General features: G+C 42.0%; 1 protein-coding gene across 1 annotated transcript in view; it reads right to left on the bottom strand.

The window, feature by feature from the left end:
• Positions 1-24927, bottom strand: part of LOC102018698 (laminin subunit beta-4) — a 99877-nt gene extending 74950 nt beyond the window's left edge. Inside the window, 12 exon segments of the mRNA XM_013510493.1 lie at positions 636-867; positions 4354-4585; positions 5621-5834; positions 6002-6065; positions 6883-7062; positions 8321-8357; positions 8359-8392; positions 10454-10585; positions 15405-15507; positions 15541-15560; positions 23975-24008; positions 24892-24927. Of these exon segments, the coding sequence (XP_013365947.1) occupies positions 636-867; positions 4354-4585; positions 5621-5834; positions 6002-6065; positions 6883-7062; positions 8321-8357; positions 8359-8392; positions 10454-10585; positions 15405-15507; positions 15541-15560; positions 23975-24008; positions 24892-24927 (1318 nt within the window).
• Positions 24928-25597: the final 670 nt, after the last annotated feature.

Below are 25597 nucleotides of genomic sequence, written 5' to 3' on the forward strand. Positions count from 1 at the left end.
TTAAAAACATCGTATTTCCCTGATTCTACCCAGATAGCAACAGAATCTTCTAAAAATACATAGCTTTGAAAAACATTAATTAAAATTGAGTGGGGGTATGTTCATATGACTTTAGATTGCAGTAAAAACTAATGGGATTTTGCTTTTATACATGTTTTTTGAGAGTCCAGTTTTTCATATTATTTTTTTTCTTTGAGACAGGGTCTCACTGTGCGGTTCAAGCTGACCTTGAGCTTACTATGTAGCCCAGACTGGCCTCAAACTCATGGTAATCCTCCTGCCTCTGCTTTCCGAGTGCTGGGGTTATAGGCCTATGCCGCCACACCTGGTTTTCATATCAGTTTTGAGTAGGTCATGTAATATCAAATTTTAAGTTGGTGAATACTGAGCAAAACCTTCTACTGATGCTTTTTCTATACTATGATCATTTAAAGCTTGAAATCTAGGACACTGAATGTATCCAAGTGCTACCGAATGGGTTTTGTGTTCACATTTTGTTTTATTATGATTATATAAAGTTCAAAGTTACAATTTCACAGTAGTCCCTCCCTCCCTTGTTTTAATGATACAGCCTAAGAATCTGGGTTTCTGGGTACCAAGAGAGACCATTCTCCATGGGTCCTGGGCACCCTGACCGTTTCTGTTGAAGGCGCCAGTGATGCAAGGTCGTGCTGGCTCTTTACCCAGGCCATTTCTCAGAGTTGCATTTGCAGCAAGCAGCTTGGGCGATAAGGTAACATCTTCCTGGGCCAAACAGTAGGCCTTCTCCACTTGCTGTAAAAGCAACAGATCCTCCGAGCTCAGTGTGGCAGACATTCCCTGGGTGCGCAGTATCCACCTGGAGCCCTTGCTGATGCCTGCGTGGAACTTGGGTGCATGGGGACCCAAGTCAACACAAAGATCTTAATGCTTGCTGGGCCATGAGGAATACAGCCCTTTGTCTTTGGCCCAGGAGTTTCGTGTCTTCCACCAGCATCCATGAAACAGGAACCGGCTAACCTGGCAGTTTATAAGGAGAGTAAGACCTTAGACCCGATTACTGACACTGAGCGTACCAAGTCAGCTTGGGAGTTTATCGGGGCAGCATCATACGGCAATGCAGGGACGAACTGGAGGCGAGCGAGATGCCAAGAGTACACATTTAAGGCGGCTTTCATGCAGGCTCATGGGAGTGGCGGGTGTCAGTCCTGCACTTACGCAACCCAGACGGCAAGTGCTACCTTAAATTTCGGTACTCAGTTTTCTGCTTGCCTGCTTTAGTCCCAGTCCTGTAGAAAAACGCAAATTACCACAATGAAATCACTTCCTCAGCAAAACCAAGTGCGACCCTTAGCTATGTTTATGAAGCAGTCTTTGCATATGTACACACAGCTACAGATACGATTGGATCATGTACCATCACAAGAAAAATGGACAAACGCACTTCATCATACTTAGAGGAAGGAATTAATATGGATGACCTACCGGATACGGTCAAATTTCAAAATGCTGAATGAAATACTCAAGTTTCTTAAGGACTCCTGTGGCAAATTATCATTTATCTAACATCCTCATTATTGAAAGTTTGAAAACATGCCCACATATATTGTTTACATATAAAAACACAAATGAAAGTGTAAAAACAAGCCCATGCCTGTAATGCCAACCTTCTGGGAGGCTGAGGCAGGAAGATCGCAAGTTCAAGCCCAGGCTGGGTAATTTAGTAAATTAGGGAGACATTGTACGAAAATATAAAATAAAATAAAAAAAGGGCTGGTGCTGTAGCTTACTGTGAAGGCTCTGGGTTCAATACTCAGTCCAAAACAAGCATAAAAAACAAGCATGGCAATGATTAATAAATACCAACTATATGACTGTTTACCCCCAGGAAGCAGGGTAGATAAATAGAGTGGATATGGACATGAGGCATGAATTGTATCTGTGGGGCTTTGTTAAAGAATGGGCCAAAGGCAACAGGGTTAAGTAAGTTATCAGATTTTGATAAAAGTTGCTGGTGTGTATAAGGGGATTATTACATTATTCCCTATTGTTTTGTATATGCTTGGAGTATTTCATTTTTAAAAGTTGAGATTAAAGGCAAAAGATTTTTAAAAGTTTTGTTTTTGCTTTTAAGGAAGCAAGGCAGGATCTTAACCGTTACTGTAACCGCTAAGTTGAACCGTCTGCACTAGTGGGACTTTTCTGAGCTGATTCGCTGCCTTAGTTACTGAAGGAGCTGACTCGCTCACGCAGGCACGTGGGGGGGGAGGTGGTGGCCAGGTCCAGTGGTGGTCACTGTGGAGGAGAGGACAGCGCTGGGTACTGGGTACAGGAGACGCCCAGGTGTGGAGGAGGACGCTCCTCACCCACCCTCTCTCTGCAGGGACGGCCATGGACACAGAGCACCACGCCCTTGGGTTCTGCTCATACGCTTGCTATAAAATGCATTCTCCAAATGCTAGTGTGCAGGGTTTTTTTTTTTTATAGAATGGAGTACTACTCAGCCATAAACACAAAATTGAGACATTTATTGCTAAATGGATAGACCATGAGACCATAATCATAAGCGAAAGAAATCACACACACTTGTGTAAATATCCCATTGTCTCTCTGGTGTGAGAAACTGAAAGTGCAAATGAGAACCTACATGCACAATAGATATTGTGAAATAGGAAGAAACGGTTCAAAAGGAAAAGGGAAATAGGGAGGGGGAGGGGAAAGGAAGGAAGGGAAAGAAAAAATGAGAAAAGAAGGGTAAAATGAAAACCAAGCTTTGTGAAGGGGGAGGGGAAGCGGGTTTGAAAAGAGGGGATGGAAATGGGGGAAAAAAAGAATCAAGATATATCATGTACTGATGCAAATTCCCTATAGTGACTATGATCATTATGTATACCGAAACTGTACCTATAAACTTAAAATGAACAAACAAAAAAAAAACACATGCAAATAAAGCTGGGTGTGGTGGCATATATAAATAATCCTAGCACTTAGGAGGCTGAGGCAGGAGAATCGCTGAGTTTAAGACCAGCCTGGATCGGCTAGTGAGACCCTGTCTCAAAACCTACCAACCAAACAAACAAATACACTGAAAACAGAAACAAACCATTTAGAAGCCAGAGTACAAGGTCTATGATGGGGACCTGTAAAGACTATTTTCACCGACTTACGCTTTTTAAATTTGAATATTTTGACCTGAAATGTTCTATCTGCAATGAGAGTTTGGAGCCGACCCCTGTTCTGTCCTCCCGTGGGGACAGAAGAGCTGGGAGGGCAGCTGCAGGGCATTTTATCCCATCTGGGGCTCAGCCCCGGGCTGAGAGGCCAGGCAGTCTGTGTGGAGGGGTTTGTCTCCACGGTAATGATGTCTGTGCTGTCTGTCCCGGGGTCCCTGCCCTCCAACAGCCCAAGCTCCCGTAGCATTTGGCTGGGTCTTTTTCATGAGGGCTCTTCTAGGGACCTTTCCTTCCTTCAAGTCTAATTTTCCTTAAATCTGGGAAAAGAGACCAGACAACAAGATTGTTTGGAAGTTCATCAAAATTCAGAGGCAGCAAAAAATGTTACCTAAAAGGGAAAATAACCCCTTGTCAACCTAAATTTATAAAAAAAATTACAGTGGCCTGTTAAACCCAACCTCGCCCTCTTTTCTTCCCTGGTCTACCAGTGGGTTGAAGGCCCTGCTTCCGGCGTGTGCGATCGTTCAGGAGATCTCGGCCCGCCGTCTAGGGTCGCCACCGCAACACTCCGCCCTCCCTCTGGCGGCGCTCCACACGGCACGTGTACTAGCTCATTTCACAATCAGGTCGTGGCGTGGCAGTTGGGGAGCTGGCGATTCTTCCCCACGAGCTTGTTGGAGAGATCAGGACGTCACACAGTTGTGTAGCGACAGTGAGACGGGGAGACAGGCAGGGAATGCGGGGCATGAAGTGGCTGACGGGTGCGGCTGCAGGCAAAACCACCCGCTTCCTGGAAGCGGCCCCTTGGGAGACCTCTGCAGGTGTAGAACAGTAATTTTTGTGGACCCGCTTGCATCCATTGGAAAGTCCCTAAGCCCCAACGCGCACCACAGCAACAGCTCGTCCCAGCAACAAAGGCTAGGACCCTGACTGGCCTGGAACGCCCCAATCGCTGAAACTCCATAACCCTTAACCGAAAGCTAAGACCCTGACTGGTTTAGAACCCTACAGGCACGGCTGGGGCAAGGACGCCGCGCGAAGTTGACTTGCACTCCTGCCTGCCCCGCCGCTTGTCGCACGGCAGCTTTGTCCTGCACTCATGATCTTGTGAATACACCTCTACTTTCCTTCTTCATCGTTTTGCGCAGACTCTCCATTTTTCGCTTGGGGGATCTCTGGCTTGGAGTCAGACTCGCCCCACTCTTGCATTCCTCGCCAGGGTGAGGGCAAGAGCCCAAGGAACGGGGTCGCCCCACGGAGACCCCCACGGCTCTGTCAGTCCCCTGGAAATAAACTCCCCGTTCCTCAAAGTGCGGAAAGCCAGGGCACACGCAGGGCTGCCCCCGGGCCTCCACGGGGTGTCCTGGAGGAAGCCGCGCACCCTCACAGCGGGGCCCTCGGTGCTGTGCCCACAGACGCAGCGGCCGTGGACCCGCATCGTGCCAGACACGCTGTCACAGGAGGCTTCTCTCAGCCCCCGCCCCACTCCTAGCTGCCTGTTGGTCACAGCGCCAACGCCGACCATCTCCCGCTCCTTGCTTACCTAGCTTTTCAAGTTTTACAAGCTGCAGAGATTCAGAGAACATTCACAATCCTTTCCTGTTCTCATTTCAGGGAGGCACACTGGAGCCCTCAGTAAAATGAGGGCGAGGCTGGGGGGCGGTTAGGAGCCCAGGGGAAACAGGGAGTTAGAAAGGCAGGAGAAGCTGGAAGAAGACGCTTGTTCTCCTTGGGCTTTCACAAAATGCTCTACACGGCCCACATTCAAAGAAAGCAGAGATGTGGCTGTGAGGGAAGGTAGTACGAGCTCCCCAGCAAGTCTGACGGGATTATGCCTAGTAATTGTTTAGCAGCTGTGCATAAAAACACACAATTGGCTGGGGATGTAGCTCAGTGGTACACATTGGCCTGGCGTGTGTGAGACCCTGGGCTCCATAAGCAGCACCGCACCACCACCAGCTGCTCTTCTGTCACTCAGCCTTTTAAGCCAGCCCTCCAAATGGAAACGGCCTGCAGTAGTAAGACACAGTCGTTCAGAGTGCAAGGTTGTCACTAGGGGGGGCCGGCTTACAGTGTTAGATGCTACTGAGGGCCTTCAGCTTGTGTACGGGGTTTTGCATTCAACACACCTTCGGTGAAGTTTTTTTCAGTGAGAGAATGAACATGAAATTACGGTTCACTGCTATCAAGTCTCTATTCCATAAGAAACAAAGGAACAAAAACAGAACAAGACAGGCCACCTTGAAGTCACAAATTATGAATTTGCTCATTAACCCAATGATAGAATCCACAAGAATTGCTGGCCAGAGGAGCTAAAGGCCCCAGGTGGCCTGTTTCCACGGTTGAACGACACCTGCCCCAACACCAAGCTGGCACTGAGGTTTGCTGACCTCCGCACAGAGGCTGGTCTGCGCTCAGCACGGGAACAGCAAGGAGGGCCAGTTGCTCATTTGGCTGAATAACGCACCAGTCCTGACGGGCTGAGAATGTCTCCCCGCACCTTCTGCATGGGGCCACATTCACTGGCGTGGCCACTGCAAAAACAGCTGCCCCAAACAACCACCTCGTACAGAGCATAGCAGTATTTATCGAGGCGGTTGCCTTGCCCGCTTCCAAGTAGGGTATCCCCAAGGGCATGGAGTTTGGAAAAGTTTATCCTCAGATTTGTTAATGGCACAAGGTCTGAAGAAAGGCAAATAAAACAGTGAGTCAAAGAGCATTTCAGAGGCATTGGCTCAAGGTGCCCTCCTTGACGGACGTGCCCTTCGCACACTATCGAGATGCAATGACAGGGAACACTCCTACCAGGAAAAAAGAAAGGGATATGAAAATTAAAAAACAATTCTTACCCTGGAGGTAGGGGCTGTAAGGGCTTTCTATTTCAAAGCTGGGATCCAAAACTTTTAAAACCACCTGTAAGGCAAATGTAGGTAAATTTATACAGTGTTATCCTGAAACATGATTGTCTAGTATTCTCTTGAAGAACAGATCCTGACCTTGACAGGAAGGCTGAGCCAGTGCCTCCCAGCTGGCGTAGGATGGGGGCTATCATGTGGGTTACAATATGAACGAAAGCGCCAAGAACAAAGACGAGTGCCGAGGACGCATCCATCATTCCCGGCCCCTTCTGCACGGGCGTCTGTACACGCAGAAGTGTTGGTACCACTGGTAAAGCTGGAGCAAGGCGAAGTCATGGTCAGTGTGGCAAGCCACTGTCCACTTGGACCCGGCAGGGGATTCTAGAGCTGCCTTCTTCCACCAGCTCTTTCTGCTCTACCTGGTCAAACAGTGCCCTTAACCCCGCCACCTCCCTGCTCCTCCACAGGCCCCAGGTTTGCACAGAGGAGATTCCTGGAGAGTCCACCGGCGGTGGTTTGCAGAACATGGGTTGAGACAGCTGAACCAGTTGTGCGGCTAGGCGGCATGGCTCCTTTGCAAGGGTTAGAAGCAGGCGCTCCTTCCTCCGGGTGGCCCAGGCCTTGGGGTCCAGTTCGGTTCTAGCCCCATTCTCCTTCGGCTGGGCTGATAACACATTCTCTTTTTGATAATGTATTATGTACTATTCAGGGCTCATTTCAATTTGGACATGTTCATTTTTAAAAAATCATCAATTTAAGTTACAGTTCAGTAAATATTACCTAACTTCTTTTTAAAATTTAAGTAGATCATACTTTAAAAACAGTTTCATTTATATGAAAGAAATCTAAGGAAGGAAGTGCTGCCTCGCCACCAGTGAAGGCCTGATATCTAAATACCTGGAGTCACAAACAGGGTCTCCTACTTCCTGGGCCTGGTCAGGTGTGCTGTCAGGAAAGAAGGCCCTGCAGTGTTTTGCAAAGTATTTGAGTGCTTTTCAGGCGTGTCTGTAGTTTGTGGAATGTGCCACTATCATTGCAGCAGGTTGAAAAGTCTATGAAAATAATGAGTAAAACTTGTAATGGCCCACAAAACCAAATTTTACCATCCGTTTCAGACTGAATGGTTTCATTTTATAATTCTATTTTTAAATTTTCTGTATATCCTTTAAAATCACTGCTGGATAAGGTGGCATACATCTGTAATCCCAGCACTCAGGAGGCTGAAGCAGGGGGATTGCTGTGTACAGAGTGAGTTAAGTCCAGCCTGAATTGTATAGTAAAACCCTGTCTCAAGAAAAAAAATCAGTGTATATCACTGTACAATAAGCACAGCTAGCTCTCACTCCAATAAATGGGCAAGAATTTACAAGTACATACTTTGTCCTCAAAATCTAATTACATTTTTGAAAATATTATGGCTGTGTGATTTATTAATTGAAGAAAGGTAGCATATAAATAGAAAAGCTAATGTAATTAATACTTTGTACCACTTTGCTTGTTTCTCTTTGCCTAGAATGCTTTTCCTTAGGCAAATTCTTCTATATCCTTCATGACCTACTCACCAAGTTTATCCTTATTCCCCAGAGCAGATGTATCCTCTTCAATTAAGTTTCCCAGCATTCCAATCATACCTCTATTTCTGAACTTTTCACTTTGTATTACAGTTTTCTGCTTTTGTGTTTGCATCCATGAAATTCTTCTGGCATTCTTTTTCAGTTTTTAAAAAATTATTTTAAATTTCGTATGTTTTTTTATTGCCAGAACTGGTAGCAGGTCTGCCATCAATGCAGAATTATGGTGAGTGATGATGAAAGACTGTAGCACAATGACTTGATCTCTCAAGAGTAACTGTCATAAAGGCTAATGTTTCCTTTGCCTTTTGATCACTATCTTTCCATATTTCCTTTTTTTTTTTTTTCTGGTACTGGGAATTGAACTCACGACCTCGTGCTTGCCAGGCAGGTGCTGTGCCACTGAGCTAAATCCCCAGCCCCCTATATTTCCTTAAATAATTTCCTTTTTTCCCTGAAAACTGTCTTTCTGGTTCCAGTGGTCCCTATCTCCCCAGGACTCTGTATTTGTCTTTATTCTGTCTTCTAAGTTTTTAGAAAAATATTAATCATGTAGTCATTGATCACCAAGCAATGTTTTCATTAAAAATTTATTCAGGAAAAAACCTAGGTGACAAAACTTGAATGTACACATATCCTGGTTTCTGTTCTCTGTAAGGAAGCCAGGGAGGGGAATCCCAGGTTAACACAGTACATTTTGTGGGGTATACAGGGGATGGGGGCTTGTACCTCTCTGTACCTTAAAGGTCAGTTTAAGGTGGATGAACTGAAATAACCTCTAGGTCCGGTCTGATGCTCACACAATCAACACCTGGAGAAAATTCCAGAAGGAAGACAACCGCTGGTTTTGAGAGCGCCCAGTTCCGCATGTTGCCTCCTGCTATAGTTTGTCCATATAGAAACCGCATGGCTTGTGCCGAACCCTTTCCCAGTCTGGGCTGCTCCTGTCCGGATCTGGCCTGTCTATCCACATCTACACGCCGGCGGCGGTACAGGCCGCCACTGTGTGGCAGCACTGCATGCCACCAAGGGAGTTCCAGGCCGTTTCCTGCGGGGGAAAGAGAGGCTTAGTTCCTTGTGCCCACATCCTGACTGCGCCTGCGCAGGAGCCCGCAAGCCGGAGCACAACGAAAATAAACACACCTTTTTCTCCCAAAGACTAACAGTCACTGGAGCTAGAATTTTGTCTCTTGATGTAAGATACAGCTTGGAGTGTTCCCCGCCGGAGAGCGGCTCTATGAGCTCCTCTGGGACTGAGGAGGTGACCCTGCACTGAGCTAGTTAGCTGTGATCCATCTCTAGCACCGACTGGGAGTGTCACCCCAGCCTGGCCCCGAGGAACCCAGAGCTCTGGAGTCGCCACTGAGCAGCAGAGCTGGAATAGGCGTCACGGCTGCCGTCTGAAGTTGTCTGGCAGCTGTGTTTAAAAGATAAAAGGAATGGGTAAAATTATTTTTAACAATATGCTTAAAGCAAAATATAAAACACGTTATTATTTTCAATACTTTCGGATAATTCTTTTTCCTGGACTCTGTCTGGGAAACGCAGGATGGCTGCACGCTGACAGCACATCTCGGTGTGAACTGGCGCAGTCTGGTTTCAAGTGCTCAGAAACCACACGTGCTTCGGGCAAAGGGACTCCGGATTGCTGGGCACAGAGGTTCAGCTGAGAGTTCTGGGGCAAAGACTGGGAGTCGTGCGCTGCTGAGAGGGCAGCCGCCTGCCAGGCTTTACACCAACCCTGTCTAGAGGAGATCTTCCCCTCCGTGTAGTCCTTGTTGTCATCCCTGCTTCTGCACACTGGGCCGTGATGGAGGAGGGGGGGATCAATGCTGGATGTGGGTGCAAGTCCGAACGGCTGGTGAGCAAAAAGGGCACCGCTCATCAACGAAGGCAAGGTTGTGGCAAATCCCTCCCATTCACGGAGGAGCTTCCAACTCGAGATAATACCCAGGCTCCCTGATGAAATGGCATTTAGCAGACAGTCGTGCACGTGAGTGGATGGCAAAGAAAACGGCCCTGTATTACGCCTGCCCTGAACTATTTGTATATTATGGTTATGCTCACTCTAAAGGTTTAGGGCCCCCTAACAAAAATCTATTTAGAGATCTGGAGAAAACAGAAATTAGAGCCCAAAGAACAAAAAAGAGGTTGCTGAATGGAATAATTTCGTAGCCAAGGAAAAGGAAAAGAGTCCCAGATCGCTGTTGATGGAGGGCCATCGTGAGTGAGGACGCCTCCTCATGTTTGGCATGAAAGGCCCAGGCCAGGGATGGGACAAGAGGAATCCCTCTTTGGGTCCACACACATATAGATGGTTGTGGCCAGTGTGGGGCCCAGATCACCACTGTTCACAAAGAGAGAAGGACACACAATCAGGAAGGAGAGAACTTCAGCCAGTAGCCAATCATCCTTTCAGTTCAAATCTTATATTAAAGCCTTTGGCTTGCAGCAAGAACCAAAATGTCCTTTTTCTCTCTCTCCCTTCCTGCACTGAGAAGGAAAAAGTACGTGGTGCTGATTCGCACACTTCCTTTGGCATTAGTTACTTGCTTACATCAGTGTGTTTTGTGTTAGGTTAACTCTCTAACACTTCACAATGTTTAAAAACAATTTCTGAAGAACAAAAAGGCACAGAGACATTTTCTTCACTCACATGGAAAAGATAAAACATTCTGAGCTGTGTGCTGAACGTACACTTTAACTTCTCTAAAGGGAAATAATCTTTCTTAAAAATGAAAATAAATTGTTAGACGAAACTCCACATTCTTGGTGGGTAACATCTTGCTGTAACATTGTTAAAGTAATGCAAGGAAAAAGGCACCATATTAAAATAGGAAGAAATGAATAATTGAAAAAAACTTAAGCATACCATTTTCAGATTGCAGCCATTTCTTTTCTTTGTCTGCTTCAAAACCTGTAAGTACATTCTCAGTGGTGTGGCTGTTGGGTTGGGCACACGGTTTGTACCGAAATCTGGAGTCACAGATGAAGCATTTTTGCTCTCCTTGGAAAATACCATCACTAAAATTAAAAATAAAGAACTATAGCTACTTGTTGATCTGAATTTAAAAACAAGCTGTGTTCACTATATTTATCTTTCAATCTGGCCAAAAATAAAAAGCAGAGGAAATAACAAGACATCACATTTTCCATTAGTAGGTATTTAAAAGCAATAACAAATTGAATTAAAATATAACCTAGATGTTTTACAAATTTATACATTTGGGGGAAAATGCAAATTTATATTGAAATAATTTTTCTCACAGAAAGACAGATATTCTCAAAGTTACACTGTAGAGAAATTGTTAGGGTGTACTTTCTGAACTGAAATTACTTCCTTTAAAAAATGGAATATTTGGCAAGACATTAATGAAGCAGTTGTGTATTAGGTTATTTGGAGCCATCCCATTTTCTCCCAGATTTTATAGCTTTCAGTAGAAAACTTCCTGTGGCCAAAATCATCTCATACTTGGGGACTTAGGGAAAAGATTTCCATTAAACTCACAGTGCAGAGCCCCACCCTCCTGTTTCTTAGACCAGGAGATCGTGTGAGTGAATTGGAGCTGGTTTGCTTAGGATGGATTTTCAAAGGTGAACTCGTTAAATTAATGTGAACACTTTCAGCTACAGGGAAACTGCAGGGACTCTGCAACAGGCCCACAAGGCTGTCAGTGGCTTATGCGGTGACCTGGCCAACACCTGGGGCACTCTGAAGGTTTCTGGCAAAGGTACCAGGAAGGAGGGACTGTTTGTTACAATCTTCTGTGCCAGAAATTGCCTACAACAGCACAGGTCCTTGGCAGTACTCAGGGGAGGTTGTTCAATTCTATGTCTTCACTGTGGCTTCCAGGCCCTACAAGGGGTGACCAGAGCCACTTCTCTGCCTTTACGTCTGCTCTGCTCCAGGTACACTGACATCTTGCGGCTTCTCCAGCACCCAAGAATCCTTCTGCCGGGAGTCCTGGAACAAGCTACTCTCCCTCCCAAATAGTCGTGTCTCTTGTTCCTTCCCTTCTTTCAGATCCCTATTTAAATGCCAACCTCTCAAAGAGACTTTCCTTGATGCTATCTAAAATGCCGTCAGCCCCATATCCCATGGCCTTTTTGCTCTTCTCTATCCCTTTCTCTGTTTGATATATTTTCTAATTTCTTATTGCTACTTGAGGCTATATTATATAGTTGTTTGTTTATTGTCTATCTCTGGTCACTGGAATTCAAGCTGAACAAGGACAAAGACTTTATTTATTTATATTTCCCTGTCACCTAGAATAGTGTCTGGCACTTAGCAGCTGCTCAATAAAATATGTCAAGTGCATGATGATTATAATGATTATTTCAGTTGAAGTCTGTCAAAGTAAGCCAACCCTTCAAGTCATCCACACCAGCAGTGCATTTTAGAATCACTGGCCAATATAGCCTTATTGTTGAAGAAAATCAAAATTCCCTTTGAAAACTGAGACAATGGATACTGGATCAATTCTACATATGAATGGGTTTGTCCCAGACCTGCTCTAGGAGAGCAATAAAAGCATCATGACTTCCTCAAAAGATGTCAAGTCTTCAAATACTGCCATTTATCTTAGGGTTCTTTTGCTCAATTCAGGTGGAAATCATGAATTGGCAGAGTGAAGCTCTGCTAGCAGTCCTGATGTCACCAGAGAACACCAGGATATGCTGGTCTCTGCTGCTGCCGTCTGCCACCTGTTGGTGCCAGCTTGTGCTAGATGCTGGAGGTCAACTGTACTGGGTGCTGCTCTCTGCTGCTGGTCTTAGTTGGCTGCTGGTCTCTGGAGCGCTGAGTGTTTATTGCTCTTTCTTTGGAAATGACTGCTCTACCCACATTACTCAGGACAAAAATCCCAAGTAGACTTATAGGACCTTTGGAGCCTACCTACCCAAGAAATAAATCACAAGCAGGTTTATAGGGACACCGGGGTGAGTCTCTACTTTAACAGAGTCTGTGCTGTAGCACAGGGATACCAATACACAGGATGCAGCCCTCCTAGACTAAACCCTGAGGAGTGGCTGGGGAATGCCGCTTACATAGCAGCTGCAGGTCTGTCAGTGAGGGGCAGGGCTGAAAGCTTGCTATAAATGTTGGGTTTGCAAATAAGGGGCCCAGATCTCTCCCTTCTTGATCTTAAGCATTCCAAGATGCCCCCTCCTTCCTTCAAAAGGCAGCAGTACTGTCTGAAGTGGTGGGTGTGGGTAGGGTGTCACGCTGCCTGTCTGGCTACACTCATGTTGGAGTGGAGAATGCTGGTTTGATCACGAGGGAGGACATTGATTTTTTTTTTTTTTTTTTTTTGGTACCAGAAATTGAATAGGGAGGACATTGAAGCAAAGTGTCCCAGTCCACTGCAGAGGAAGGGGGAGCGAAGGAAGTGAAGGGGAGGGGTGGACTGGCTGCCACCCAAGCCAAACTCCTTTCCAGCTGGCATGGGAGAAGATGAGTAAGGTTCTTGTCTGTCTCAACAGTGTTTCCAATCATACTATGAAAATTACTAGGGAATTCAACTTCAAGTCTGAGAGGGTGTTTTTCTCTTCACATTTTAGAAGGATGTTCTTTAGTGCTGTGGTTCTCAGTGATGCTTAGCTGTGGCCACTTATGTGAGAGTCTCAACTTAGGTATTTCAGTAGGTCCATGTTGGTTTGAAGCTTTGAAGAAAATCTTCTGCTTGACATTTCTTTCTTAGACAAGATCATTCTCTTGCTGTGTGAATTTTTGTCTAGACTTGTGGTTGTATCCTTACCTGCCATACTTGTTAGCCTAAAATATTTTGAAGATTTTTCCCCAACTCAAAGCTTTCTAAGATTTCTGTCATTCACTAGACAAAAGAAGCTTTTACTTTGATTTCTAATTTCTTTTATTTTTGGGAATTGTAGCAGATTGACAACTGGTGGTCAACTTGTAACCCCCAGCTGAACTGAGTAAGTGTGGTGCTGGGTGTGCGAGGCCCACCTGGGGACTGTTGCCTGCAGCATAAGAGCAGCACTGGAGAAAAAGAAGAGAGCCTATTGGGAGCTACTAGAAGCTGTAAGGAGCTGTTGATTCTTTTGGAGGAGCTTGTCATGCTGGCTTTCCTAAAGAACTCAGCTGTTTTCATCCTTTGAGGAGCTTGGGAGCTTGTTGGCACTGAGGATAGCTTTGGTTCACTTTGGGGGCACTCTGGTCCTCACCTCGACCATTGCTTCCTGGCTCTGGAAGGGAAGATGGTGCACTGCCAGCCTCCTGGGGAAGCTTGCTGCATTGGCTTTCCCAGAGACTCAGCTGTCTTCACCACTGGAGGAGCTCGGGACCTCACTGTTGCTGAGGATGGCTGTGGTACTTTTCAGGGGAGCTCTGGTTCTTTGAGCATTGCTTCCTGGCTCCAGTGTAGATCCCTCAGCCTGCTAGCACAGATCTTTCATCCTGCTGGCACAGATTTCCGAGTTTCCACCACTGACCCTTGGGCCTTCCCAGTGTAGATCCGTGAAACAGGCCTGCATGAGACATTGTCATGGGCCCTGGGCTTCCAGTTGGATTTGTGGCAGGCATTGTTGTGGGCTCTAGGCCTTCAGCTGGACTCATGCAGGACATTATCATGGGATCCAGGCCCTCAGCTGGATTCCTGGTCTATAGTGTGTGGACAGATTTCTGGCACTCTTTTGTATATCATTCTTTGGGTGACTATTATAAATAATCTTATAAAATATATGTCTTGTATTATATTGTTTTACTTTACAAAATAAGCCCCAAACCAACACAGTAATGCAACTTTGTGATAAAGGCACATCAATTTCTAATCATAGTATTGGCTCATGATAGCAGTACGGAAATGCCACAGGTTAATGAATAAGATGGGTCATGCAGTTAGGAAGTTTCTAATGTTAGCTCTGAGAAGCACTTCTTTGTCCGGAGCACTTGGTTTTTGTAAAGTCACTGGAAGAGCTGTCCATCCCATCTGGCCTGGAGTGAGCAAAACTTCCACCGTGTAATTTCCTGACACATGTAGAGCCTTTGCTTTCTTACATAAGTATTTCCCAAACTTAGAACAGTGCTAAGCACCCAAGTATTGTCTTCACTTATTTATAATCGTGATATTTTACTAGAAACCGATTAGAATGCAAAGCATTTCCCTGAGACCTAAACAAGTTGCCTTAAATAAACAATACATGGAAAAGTCTGGGCCACTAACATTAGGCTTATGTCCAACTTCCTTCTTGCGTATCCTCTCATTTAAGGGGTGGACATGGTGGCCTCGATGTTTCCAGCAGGTATGATACTGAGCTGACCTTGGATGCTTATTCTGCTGCCAGAACACAGGAAAGAAAAGCCCTAAAAAGCCACTTGCCCTTAATAAATGGTCTCATAGGGAAAAGGGACAAAAATACATTCAAATTGAGAATTTCTGGTTTTTGAGATGCTACAACTTCCAAGTAGTCTGAGTTTGATGTACGGTGAGTTCAAAGTTTTACATTTTTCTCTATGTAAGAGCAGTGGGGCCGCACGTTTGGCATGATGGCACGGGACCTGAAGGACCTTCCCTGAACGAGTCAATTTTGTTTGCTCTATGGGAGGTACTATGGCTGCTAAGTAGAGCAGTGGACTTTTAGTAATTCTCGTCAAAGACTGAACCCAAAAGTCTTTTCTGGATCATTCTAAAAGTAAAAGAAGTACAAATTAAGTGTTTTCTGATTGGTCAAGTTTCCTATTCTTTGAATTATTTTGTATATGTCACTTCAGGCGGGAGCACTGTCTCCTTCAGTGACCTCAGGTATACAGGAACAATCTACATTCCTGATTAAATAATGTCACAGTGAGGAAATTGAGAACCAACCCACCGCCAGGCAGCTGAGGACGCAGGACTTCTGGGCTTTGTTCTGCCTGCAGGTAGAAGACAGTGTCAGCTGGGAAATGCGGCCCACAAGGAGATTGCCAGGGGCAGGACAACGGGTACCATTGTCTCATAGAGCTTTTAAGTAACTGAGCCACCCTGAACACAGTAGAATCAGCTACACAGAAAGCAGTCTGAGGGTAGCACAAGGCCTGGAGAAGCAAGCTGCTTAAGCTGAATACTCAGGGATAGGCTGACTCTAGCTGGGACCATGGCCCAGGTCCTTCACCTTAACCTCTTGCTCCTAAGAGCACTCTGACTAAGTCACTTGCACACAAATCCCTGCATCAGTTCTGTTGGAGGCAACCTGGCCCAAGACAGACTGGGAATTTTTTATGTATAATTTTAGGATAAATAATGACTAATGTATGGACATGAGGACAGAGAATACAAATCCTACTTCTTATATCTGTGGTTCCAATCTGTACAAAATAGGAGAATTGAAGACTCCTTGGGGAGTAGCCTTCTCTTACAATGTATAAATTCGGGTTGAATCATTTGAAAATCTGGATTGTTGGGTTCAGCCTCACTATGGGACAAATCATGTTCCTCTGAGAGACAGAGTTCTCCTACGAACGGCCAACAGCCCATACATCATTTACTGTCCAGTGGATCTGCTATGAAGGGATTTGGTCACACATGAGATAACGTCATCAGGGGAGCAACCTTATCTCAACAGCCACATCAGCCTCTACTTTGCTATCCGTGTATAGCTTCTGAGATAATATCTATAAGTCACTGTTGTAAAGAAATTTTATTTGTTTTAAGTGTTAAATTCTTGAGAAAGGGTAAATCTCTTGGAAAATTGTAAGTGTATTAAAATTTTAGCATACTAAGCTACTATTAAAGAGTAATAGCAATAGTAGTAAGTAATACAAAACATAAAATGTCCTAGATATTAGATAGCAAAAGGGTGAAGAAGAACTTAAGTGACTTAGAAGACAGCTGCCATTAATTGCAAGAAATTTCAACCACAGGCTAGAAACATTTTAACCTCCTTTTTTTATATAATGGCAAGAAGAATCAGAAGCTCTAAGAAGAGGATCTGGACATGTTGTGAGTTGTAAATTCAAGCAAAGGAGTCTTTTACTAGAGACAGGAAGAAAACATTACTAATAAACCCTTTGTTATCAAGTCACCTAGAAAAATATAGCCATAGTTCTTCTAACTGCATATTACCTAGGAAGTCTTTGACTCTGAGAAAAAAATTTACATTGAATAAGAAAAATATAGCTTCACTCAGGTTTGAAATAAAACCAGGGTTAGATCATGGAGTGGCCTACAATGCAGAGGTTGGTAAATAGGTATAGGTAGTCCTATATTTGGACATTTATATGTTTAAGATTGGACAAAGATGCATTGAATTTTTAGTTTATTAACATGTGATGAATGGTCCTATCTCTGCTTGCTGGGTGGCTTTTGGTGTGATGACTCCTGATTTTTAGTTTATTCAAATTATAGATTTGGACTAAAGATAAGTGCTTCTAAAATGTATTGAACTGATCAGCAGGATTCTTCATTGAAAAAGGATGCTATAGGGGCTGGGGGTTTAGCTCAGCGGCACAGCGCCTGCCTGGCAAGCGCAAGGTTGTGAGTTTGATTCCTGGTACCGGAAAAAACCAACAAACCAACGAAAAAGGATGCTAAAGACAAAAAAATTGAGAGCTACTGCATCCTAGCTCTCTGTCCTGAATATTCCCAGTGAACACCAGTGCATTAGGGCTCCTGAAAAATCCTTCTGTAAACACAAAATGCAAGCCAAATCTCTTTAAAGTTGATTTTGTAGCATTCTTGAATTTATTTCATGGAGGGCATTTTTTATTCAACAACTCAGATTATTATTGCATGCAACACCAGGAAGATATTTTGTGAAATACTAAACATAATCTTATTTAATCTAAATCTTCTAGCCAACCCCCACCCCCACCTCCAAAAAAATTCAGAAAGTGGTGGCTTGCTATGTCTTACTTGGAGACTATGTAAAGATCAATTTTGGGAATAAAGGTGTAAATCAAATGTAATCAAAATTACTCTGGAAAAGTTCATAAATTACCTACATAGTACAGCAGATATGAGTTTGTGTGTCCAAAACCTAGTATTTGAGAACCATGAAGTTAGGACAGGTAACAAAGGAAAACCAATGTACACATGAACATTTGAATCATTCTAAGTAAAGATAATTGTTAAATTTCCTTATGTATAAGTGGGGGATCAGGGTAACCTGGAAGGCTTTCTCCATTATGTTATATACTGCATTTTTTTGTAAGCAATAACAGTAGATTTGTTTATTGCTGGAAAGGTTAAATAAAACAAAGTAGAATGTTACTGAAGCTAAACTCCAAAGTTTATACACTTAAAGTGAGTGCACAAATGAGAGCCTGCTGTGATATTCTGCAGATAGATATTTATAGAAATAATTGTATTTCTTCTTTTAAAAAGTATACTTAACAAGACAATATAATATCACTGCTAATTCAATTGAACGATTAGAATCCTACTTGATTCTAAAATTTAAGCACTGTTTTTCTCTTGATTCCAGTTCCAATTATACTCATGGTGATTTTGCAGAAATAAAATGACATTCAAATAAAGGGCATAGGATCTAATAACTAAAAAAGTTTTAAAAAGAGCAAGGGAAAGAATCACTGATCTGGCATTATGACTTGCTATATAGCTACAATAAACACAAAAGTGTGATATTAGCAGAAGAACAGATATGTTCTGCTGAATGAATCAGAATATAGAACCCCAAATTATAGCCAAACAAATCTGGCCAATAGATTTTTGAGGTTCAAAAGCAATTCAATGGGGAAAGACAGCCTTTTCCATAAATGCAAGAGTAATTGGACATCCACAAGCAAAAGCATGAACTGCAATCACAGATTTATGCCTTATGCCTTACTAAATATTAACTCAGAATGGATCTTAGACACTGTAAGACACAGGAGAAAATCTTTGGGTCTTAGGACTAGGCACAGGAGTTTTAGAACTGATGCCAAAAGCATCATCTAGAAAGGAGACAACTGGACATTTTCAAAACTAAGGAAGCTTTGCTCTGAGAACAACCTTCTGAGACGATGAAAAGCAGAGCCGCAGACTTGGAGAACAAAACCATAAACCACACATTCGATAAAGCTGTTGTGTCTCCAATATTTAAAGAGCTCTCAGAAGTCAACCTGAGAACCCAATCAAAAGGAGAAAATGGCAAACAACAAGGACAGACATTTCACTAAAGAAGATATACCAAAGGTGAATAAGGACATGAAAAGAAATTCAATGTCGTTAGCCACTAGGGAAACCCAAACAGCAATGAGATATCACTAGACGTCTAGCAGAGTGACTAAGATAAAAAACAGTGATAACTCCAGATGTCTGAGAGGTGTGGAAAAACTGGATCCCTTATGAACAGCTGGTGGGAACGTAAAGCGTTATGGTACTCTGAGAAAAGTATGGTACTATAGTTTTTATTTTATTTTAATTTACTTTATTTTATTTTACAAAACTAAGCTTACATAACTTAGCAATTATATTCTTAAGTTATTTATATCAAAGTAATCATAACTTATGTTCACACAAAAACTTGTATACAACCATCAAAATGCTGGGAATTACTTAGATGTTCCTCAGTGGGTGAGTGGTTAAACTAAATGTGCAAGAATGGAAGAGTACTTAGCAACAAGAAGACCAAATTATGGCTAACCAGTGACACTAGCAACCACTTGGATGAATCTCAAGGGATTATGTTGACTAAAAAAAGTTGTATATTGCACAATTCCGCGTATATCACATTTTTGAAAGACAAAATTAAAGAGATGGAGAAGAGATCTGTAGTTTTTACAGGGTAGAAAAACAGACAGGCAGGGAGAGAAGCAGCTATAGTATACAAGGGAAGTACTAGAGATCCTTAAGGTGGTGAAACTTCTGTATCTTGACAGTGGGGATGGCCACCCAAATCTATATGTGTAATAAAATGCACACACACATGTGAGTATATGCAAAGCTGGTGAAAGCTGAATAAGGTCAGTGTATTATTTCAATGTTAATTTTCTGGTTGTGGTAGTGTACCATAACCATGCAAGATGTTTTCATTAAGGGAAATTGGGTGAAGATCTCTCTGTATCATTTCTTAGAATTGCATGTGAATTTAGGATTATCTTAAACTTTGAAAAAACAAACGAACAACTCTCCTTCTCCTAAAAACGACCCTATCAGCCTCTAGATGGCAAACCAAGTACACATACAACTTATTCCAGCCCGTTTTATATGCCTCTCCCTTGAGATGTGAACGTTTATGCCAAGCCTTTATTTCAGTAGGCAGGGCAGGGGTGGGCCTCAGATGAAAAACATGTACCAGGCTGTGAAATAAGTTTTTGTTTCGCCTCAGATTTCTCAATTGCAAAATATGAAGAAATATTTTTTTCATGGACTTGTTTTATGTCTAATGGATTTCTTTTTTAAAAATCTGTCCTTCCAAAAATACAGGCTATTGAAAAATCATGTTCTTTCTTTTATGTACATACTCTCTACATAAAAATTCTATTACTCTGGTTATTTTGTGATTTTTTAAAATCAGGCATGAAGCATATTTAGATCATGAGTTTTATAGCTAAGAATATGATACATAAAGTCTCCACTCCCACAGCTTATTAAATGGCAATTTGGTTGTGTGTGTATGTGTGTTTGTGCATGCACACATGTGTGTGTTCATAGTATAATAAAAGATACTAAATTGGTTAATGTGCTTTTCCCTTTTTATTGACCCACCAATTCAAATTCTCATCTTTTATTTCCTGGAACTAGAATCTAAGATAAATAACTGCAGATGTTTGGACTTCCCTAGACAGAGATTTGAAAAAACAAGGTCAGGTATGACATTTCTGCTGAAACTGCATGTGGATTAGCTAAGATTACTTCCCTTCTATGGATGTATCTGGGGACAAGTTTCATCCTGAACTCTTTTACTGCTATTGTTAGAGATTTAACATATTTTCATAACCTGACTTGGCCAAACTTGTTCTGATTACATGTGTACTTTTCTGAAAAATATTTTAGGACTTAACAAAATTGAAGTATCATTTCTGTAATAGTATGAATGCAACTGTGAACTTTTAGTTTAAAACATTTGACCAAAAATTGCTAAAAACACAAATAATTAAAATTTTATGCCTAACATAGACTCAGTAATATCCTTCCTAAGCTGACATTTTCAACTGGCAGATGATTGCATCACCAATAGGTTGGAATTGATTCAGAGAAAAAAAGATGTTTGCATCTGTAGAATGTTAATGCATTCTTCAAGAATAGCATAAAACAGGGCTGAGGATTTAGCTCAGTGGCACAGCACCTGCCTGGTAAGCACAAGCTCGTGAGTTCGATTCCTGGTACCGGAAGAAAAACAATACAACAAAAAAAGAATAGCACAAAACATGAATATTATTAGAAATCAACTTAGAAGGTCTGGTCATTTAAAGAAAATGTATGGTAAATTTTTTGTAAAGTGAAGGATCGTTTTGTAATTTCTCTAGTAATTTTCCATGTTATAACTTTCTTAACTATATGATATGTTTTCACATACTTTAGAATTTATTTTAGAATGTCAGAGAGGCTATAAACACACACCAATATTGATATACCCACACATTTAATCATTATGGGTGAGAAAAAGTATAAAAAAAGAGTGTTGGATAGGGTTTGCACTCTGTAACTGGTTCCCCAACCTGAGGGCCAATGTACTTTCTATGATTCTTTCTTCACTCAGAATACAAGACAGAGTTTTTCACCAGGCTCCACTACTTATATAATGTCCATGGTCAAATCACCAACCAGCAAATGCCTACACTGAGGATGTGCAGTCCACTTGGTTGGACAAATCAGCAGGCAACCTGAGAGATTTGGTATCAATCAGGGCAAGGATTAGAATTCCAAGTTTTATAGCAGTGAGGCCTTTTCTGCTCAAGCCAATTTATTTCTGAAGATTTTCCCTTCAGAGAGGAGAGATCTGACTGAGGAGGGCTTCCCCAGCCACTATGGATTGGCTTAGCCCTTTTGCGAGGTGTAAGGGATCTTAGGCAGAGGCAGGGGAGAAGGTGGAGAGATCCTCAGCGGTTTCTTCAATGGAAACAGTGATCATTTAATTCCAAAGAGAATATAGAAGCCACCATAGATTAAAACAACCCTTTCTGACTGTGAGGCCAGAGCTAAGCCTCTCAGTGCTGGGATGCGGGGTGCGAACTGAGGTCCGCCTAGGGCTTAGCACTGGCTACTTCCACGCTCCTGCGGCTCTTCTAAGGCAGGGATTTTTTAGCAGACCACAGATGAGTGAGCCTCATCTGGATCCTTCCTCTGTCCTTCACTGCCAGCAGATCTAACTGGGAAATTTCCTCAGGGCTCGGGAGTTGGAAAATTCAATGGTGAGATTCTGAAAGCTTGCTGCCTTGAGGAAAGTTGCATAAATCTTTGAAGAAAAGATCCAAAGCAATTTAATGAGTACACAGTAATCAAACGCAGGGCCCTCCCAGGTGCTGGAAAGTCAAGATCAAGGAGAGTAACTGTTGGGACCATCTTCTGTATGATTAATGCAAGTTATTCTCTGCTTATTGCAGACAGCAGAAGTAGGGAGAATTTGGCTTTTTAGTTTCAGCCTGCTGCTTACTTGGAAGAGGGAATTTTCTCTGTGAATTCTTTTTCTTTTTCTTTTTAAATTTAAGCTTATGGGTACAATTTAGGTATACATAATGACCATATTCATTATAGCAAATTTGTATCAGTACATGATATACCTTGATTCCTCTTTTTTTCCCGTCCTCCTTCCCTCTTTGCAAACTCCCTTCCCCCTCTCTGTTCACAAAACTCAGTTTTCATTTTGTCCTGCTTTTCTCATTTTTCTTCTTCCCTTCCTTCCTTTCCACTCTCCTCTTCATAGTTCCCTTTTCCTTTTCAACCATTTCTTCCTATTTCACAACATCTACTGTACATTTGGATTCTTATTTGCATTTTCAGTTTCTCACACCAGAGAGATAATGAAATATTTACATGAGTTTGCAATTTATTTCACTTATGGTTATGGTCTCAAGATCCACCCATTTAGCTAAATATGTCTCTATTTTATCTTTATTTATGGCTGAGTAATATTCCACTACAGAAAAAAAAATCTTTTTTATCCATTAATTGGTTGATGAGTATTTGGGTTGCTTCCAAGTTTTAGCTATTAAACTGTGCTGCTATAAATACAGGTGCGTTCAGTTCCCGGTACCGGAGAAAAACCAAAAAAAAAAAAAAAAGAAAAAATCTTATAAATACAGGTGCGCATATATTGCTGTGGTACAATGCTTTTAACTCTCCTGGGAAGATACCAAGAAGGGGAATAGCTGGATCAAATGGGACTGCTAATTCTAGTTTTTTTTTTGGAATCTCCACACTGATTTCCACAGTGGTTGCACCAGCCTACACTTCCACCAAGAGTGAAGCGTTCCTATTTCCCCACAGCTCTGCCCAGAATTATCAATAGCATTCCTGTACACAAATAACAGACTCACTGAGAAAGAAGTTAGGGGAACAACACCCTTCACAATAGCCTCAAAAAGAGACATATTTAGGAATCAGTCAAACAAAGGAAGTAAAAGATCTTTCCACTGAAAACTACAGTACTCTGAAAAAGGAGATTGAAGAGGATATCAAAAAATGCAAAGCTATCCCTTGCTATTGGGTAGGAAGAGCAAATGGCCATATTCCCAAAACTGTTATAAAGATTTAATGTGATCCCAATAAAAATACCACTAGAATACGTCACAGAATTAGAGAAAACAATTCTAAAATTCATTTGGAGCCAAAAGAGACCTAGACTAGCAAAAGCAATTCTAGGCAACAAAGGCAAGGCAGGGGGCATCACAACCTCTGACTTGAAATTATACTACTGAGTTACTATGATAAAAACAGCATGGTACTGGTGAGAAAACATACCTGAGGATCAATGGAACGAACTAGAAGATGCAGAAACAACTCCAAACACACTCAGCCATCTGATCTTTGACAAAGGGGGCCAAACACACTTACCATAAAAAGGATAGCCTCTTTAATAAATATTGCTGGCCATTCAAGAAATGCAAATTAAAACAATGCTAAGATTCCATCTCATTCCAGAAAAAATGGCTATTATCCCTGTGAATTCTTCACAAGACCTCATCACTAGAAAATGTGTTAATTCAAGATAGAGCTATTTAAAACATTAAGTGCACATGTTTGTAAAATTGAGAATCTGAAACTACTTAACGTTGGTTAGTAGCTCATCTGCTGATGATAGCATGTCTTAAGGAGTGGCAGAAATAGTTATGCATGGATATCAAGTACATACAAGTATAATTTTTCAGTTGTTTCATACCGTTATTCAACAGAATTACCATGAAAATATAATAGCATAGGAACAATAAGTGGATATAGTTAAAAAGTATTTGTGCTATATTGTCTTAGGACAATTCAATACAAACAGAAAATCAATTCTGAGAAGTACTACTCACCAAGGTGCAAAAAAAGGGTTAGATGAAATTGACCCTTTCATCAGGAATGATTAAATGCAGTTATAGTAGGCTTAAAAAAGTAAAAGTCAGGATCAAGCATTGCCATCACCACATATTATGTAAAAGCCATGAAATTTGTTCTTATCTATTAGAGACATAAAATATCTACAATGCTTAGTTCCTTAAAAATAACAGTATAGGGGCTGGGGATTTAGCTCAGCAGCACAGCGCCTGCCTGTCAAGTGCAAGGTCGTGAGTTTGATTCCTGGTACCAGAAAACAAACAAACAAACAAACAAAAAATAACAGTATATAAAAACTCAACAAATATTTGTTTGCTATTAATATTTGTCATTTTTGAAATCACAGAATAAATTTATGGGAAATTATATGAAATGTAATTTCTTTTACATATTTACTTTTACCTATTATTCCTATTCTCAAAAATTTTTGCCTAAAATAATTGCACAATTAACACATCTCATTATAGAAAAAGTAGAACGTTCAGAGAAATGGGCAAAATTAAGAAAATATCACCTGTGTTGCCACTTTTCACAGAAAAATGGTTCCATGTTTTTTCTTGGTATGTAAATAATTTTCAGAAATGATATCATATGGGTTACAGTCACTTGCTTCAATTTATTCCAGACATCTTTCTGTGTCAACAAATGCAACTTTTTTCTTTCTGTTTTTGTCTTTTTTGAGACAGGGTCTCGCTCTGCAGTTCAGGCTGGCCTTGAGCTCACTTTGTAGCCCAGGCTGGTCTTGAACTTGCAAGGATCCTCGTACCTCAGCTTCCCGAGCACTGGGATTACAGGCGTGTGCCACCACGCCTGGCACAACTTTTATATTTTAATTTTTTAGCACATGTTTGTGACACATAATGAATACATTCACTGTGGCAGTTGGTACATGTACCTGACACATCTTAATACTTTTCACACCTCCCAGCATCTCTTGGTCCCCTTCCCATAAGCGAAAGATCTTCCTGTTTCCTATTATTTATTTTTGTTCTTTAATTTATTCATGTTTTTTAGTGTCTCATATAAGAGAGACCACAGGATATTTAAGCTTGTGTATCTGATTTATTTCCCTTAACATTACAGACTCGTGCTGCATCTATATTCCTACAAATGACTCCAATTTATCTTTATTATAGCAGAGTAGCACTCCATCGTGTATAAATACTATACTTCCTTTATCCATTCATCCGTCGGTGGCCATATTGGATGCTTTCGAGATTTAACTACTGTATTCTTAATTGTGCTACTTTAAACATGGGTGTGCGTGTATCACTGTAACATGATGTTTTAACTCTTTTGGGAAGATACCTAGCTAGGGGATAGCTGGGTCAAATGGAATTTCTAGCTTTAATTTTTTGAGGAATCTCCATTCTGATTTCCATAGTGGTTGGATTAGTTTACATTCCCACCAGCAATATAGACATCCCCACAGCCTTGCCAGCATTTGCTGTGTTTTCTTGATGACAGCCATTGTTTCTAGAGCAAGATGGAATCTCAGTGTTGTTTTAATCTGCATTTCTCTAATAGCCAGTGATGCTGAACATTTTTTCAACATCGTTGCACTTGCCCAGTGTTTGATTGGGTCTTTTACTTGGGGGAGG

The sequence above is a fragment of the Chinchilla lanigera genome, unplaced genomic scaffold (genome assembly GCF_000276665.1).
Source record: "Chinchilla lanigera isolate Chin_1 unplaced genomic scaffold, ChiLan1.0 scaffold00009, whole genome shotgun sequence".
Classification (NCBI taxonomy): domain Eukaryota; kingdom Metazoa; phylum Chordata; class Mammalia; order Rodentia; family Chinchillidae; genus Chinchilla; species Chinchilla lanigera.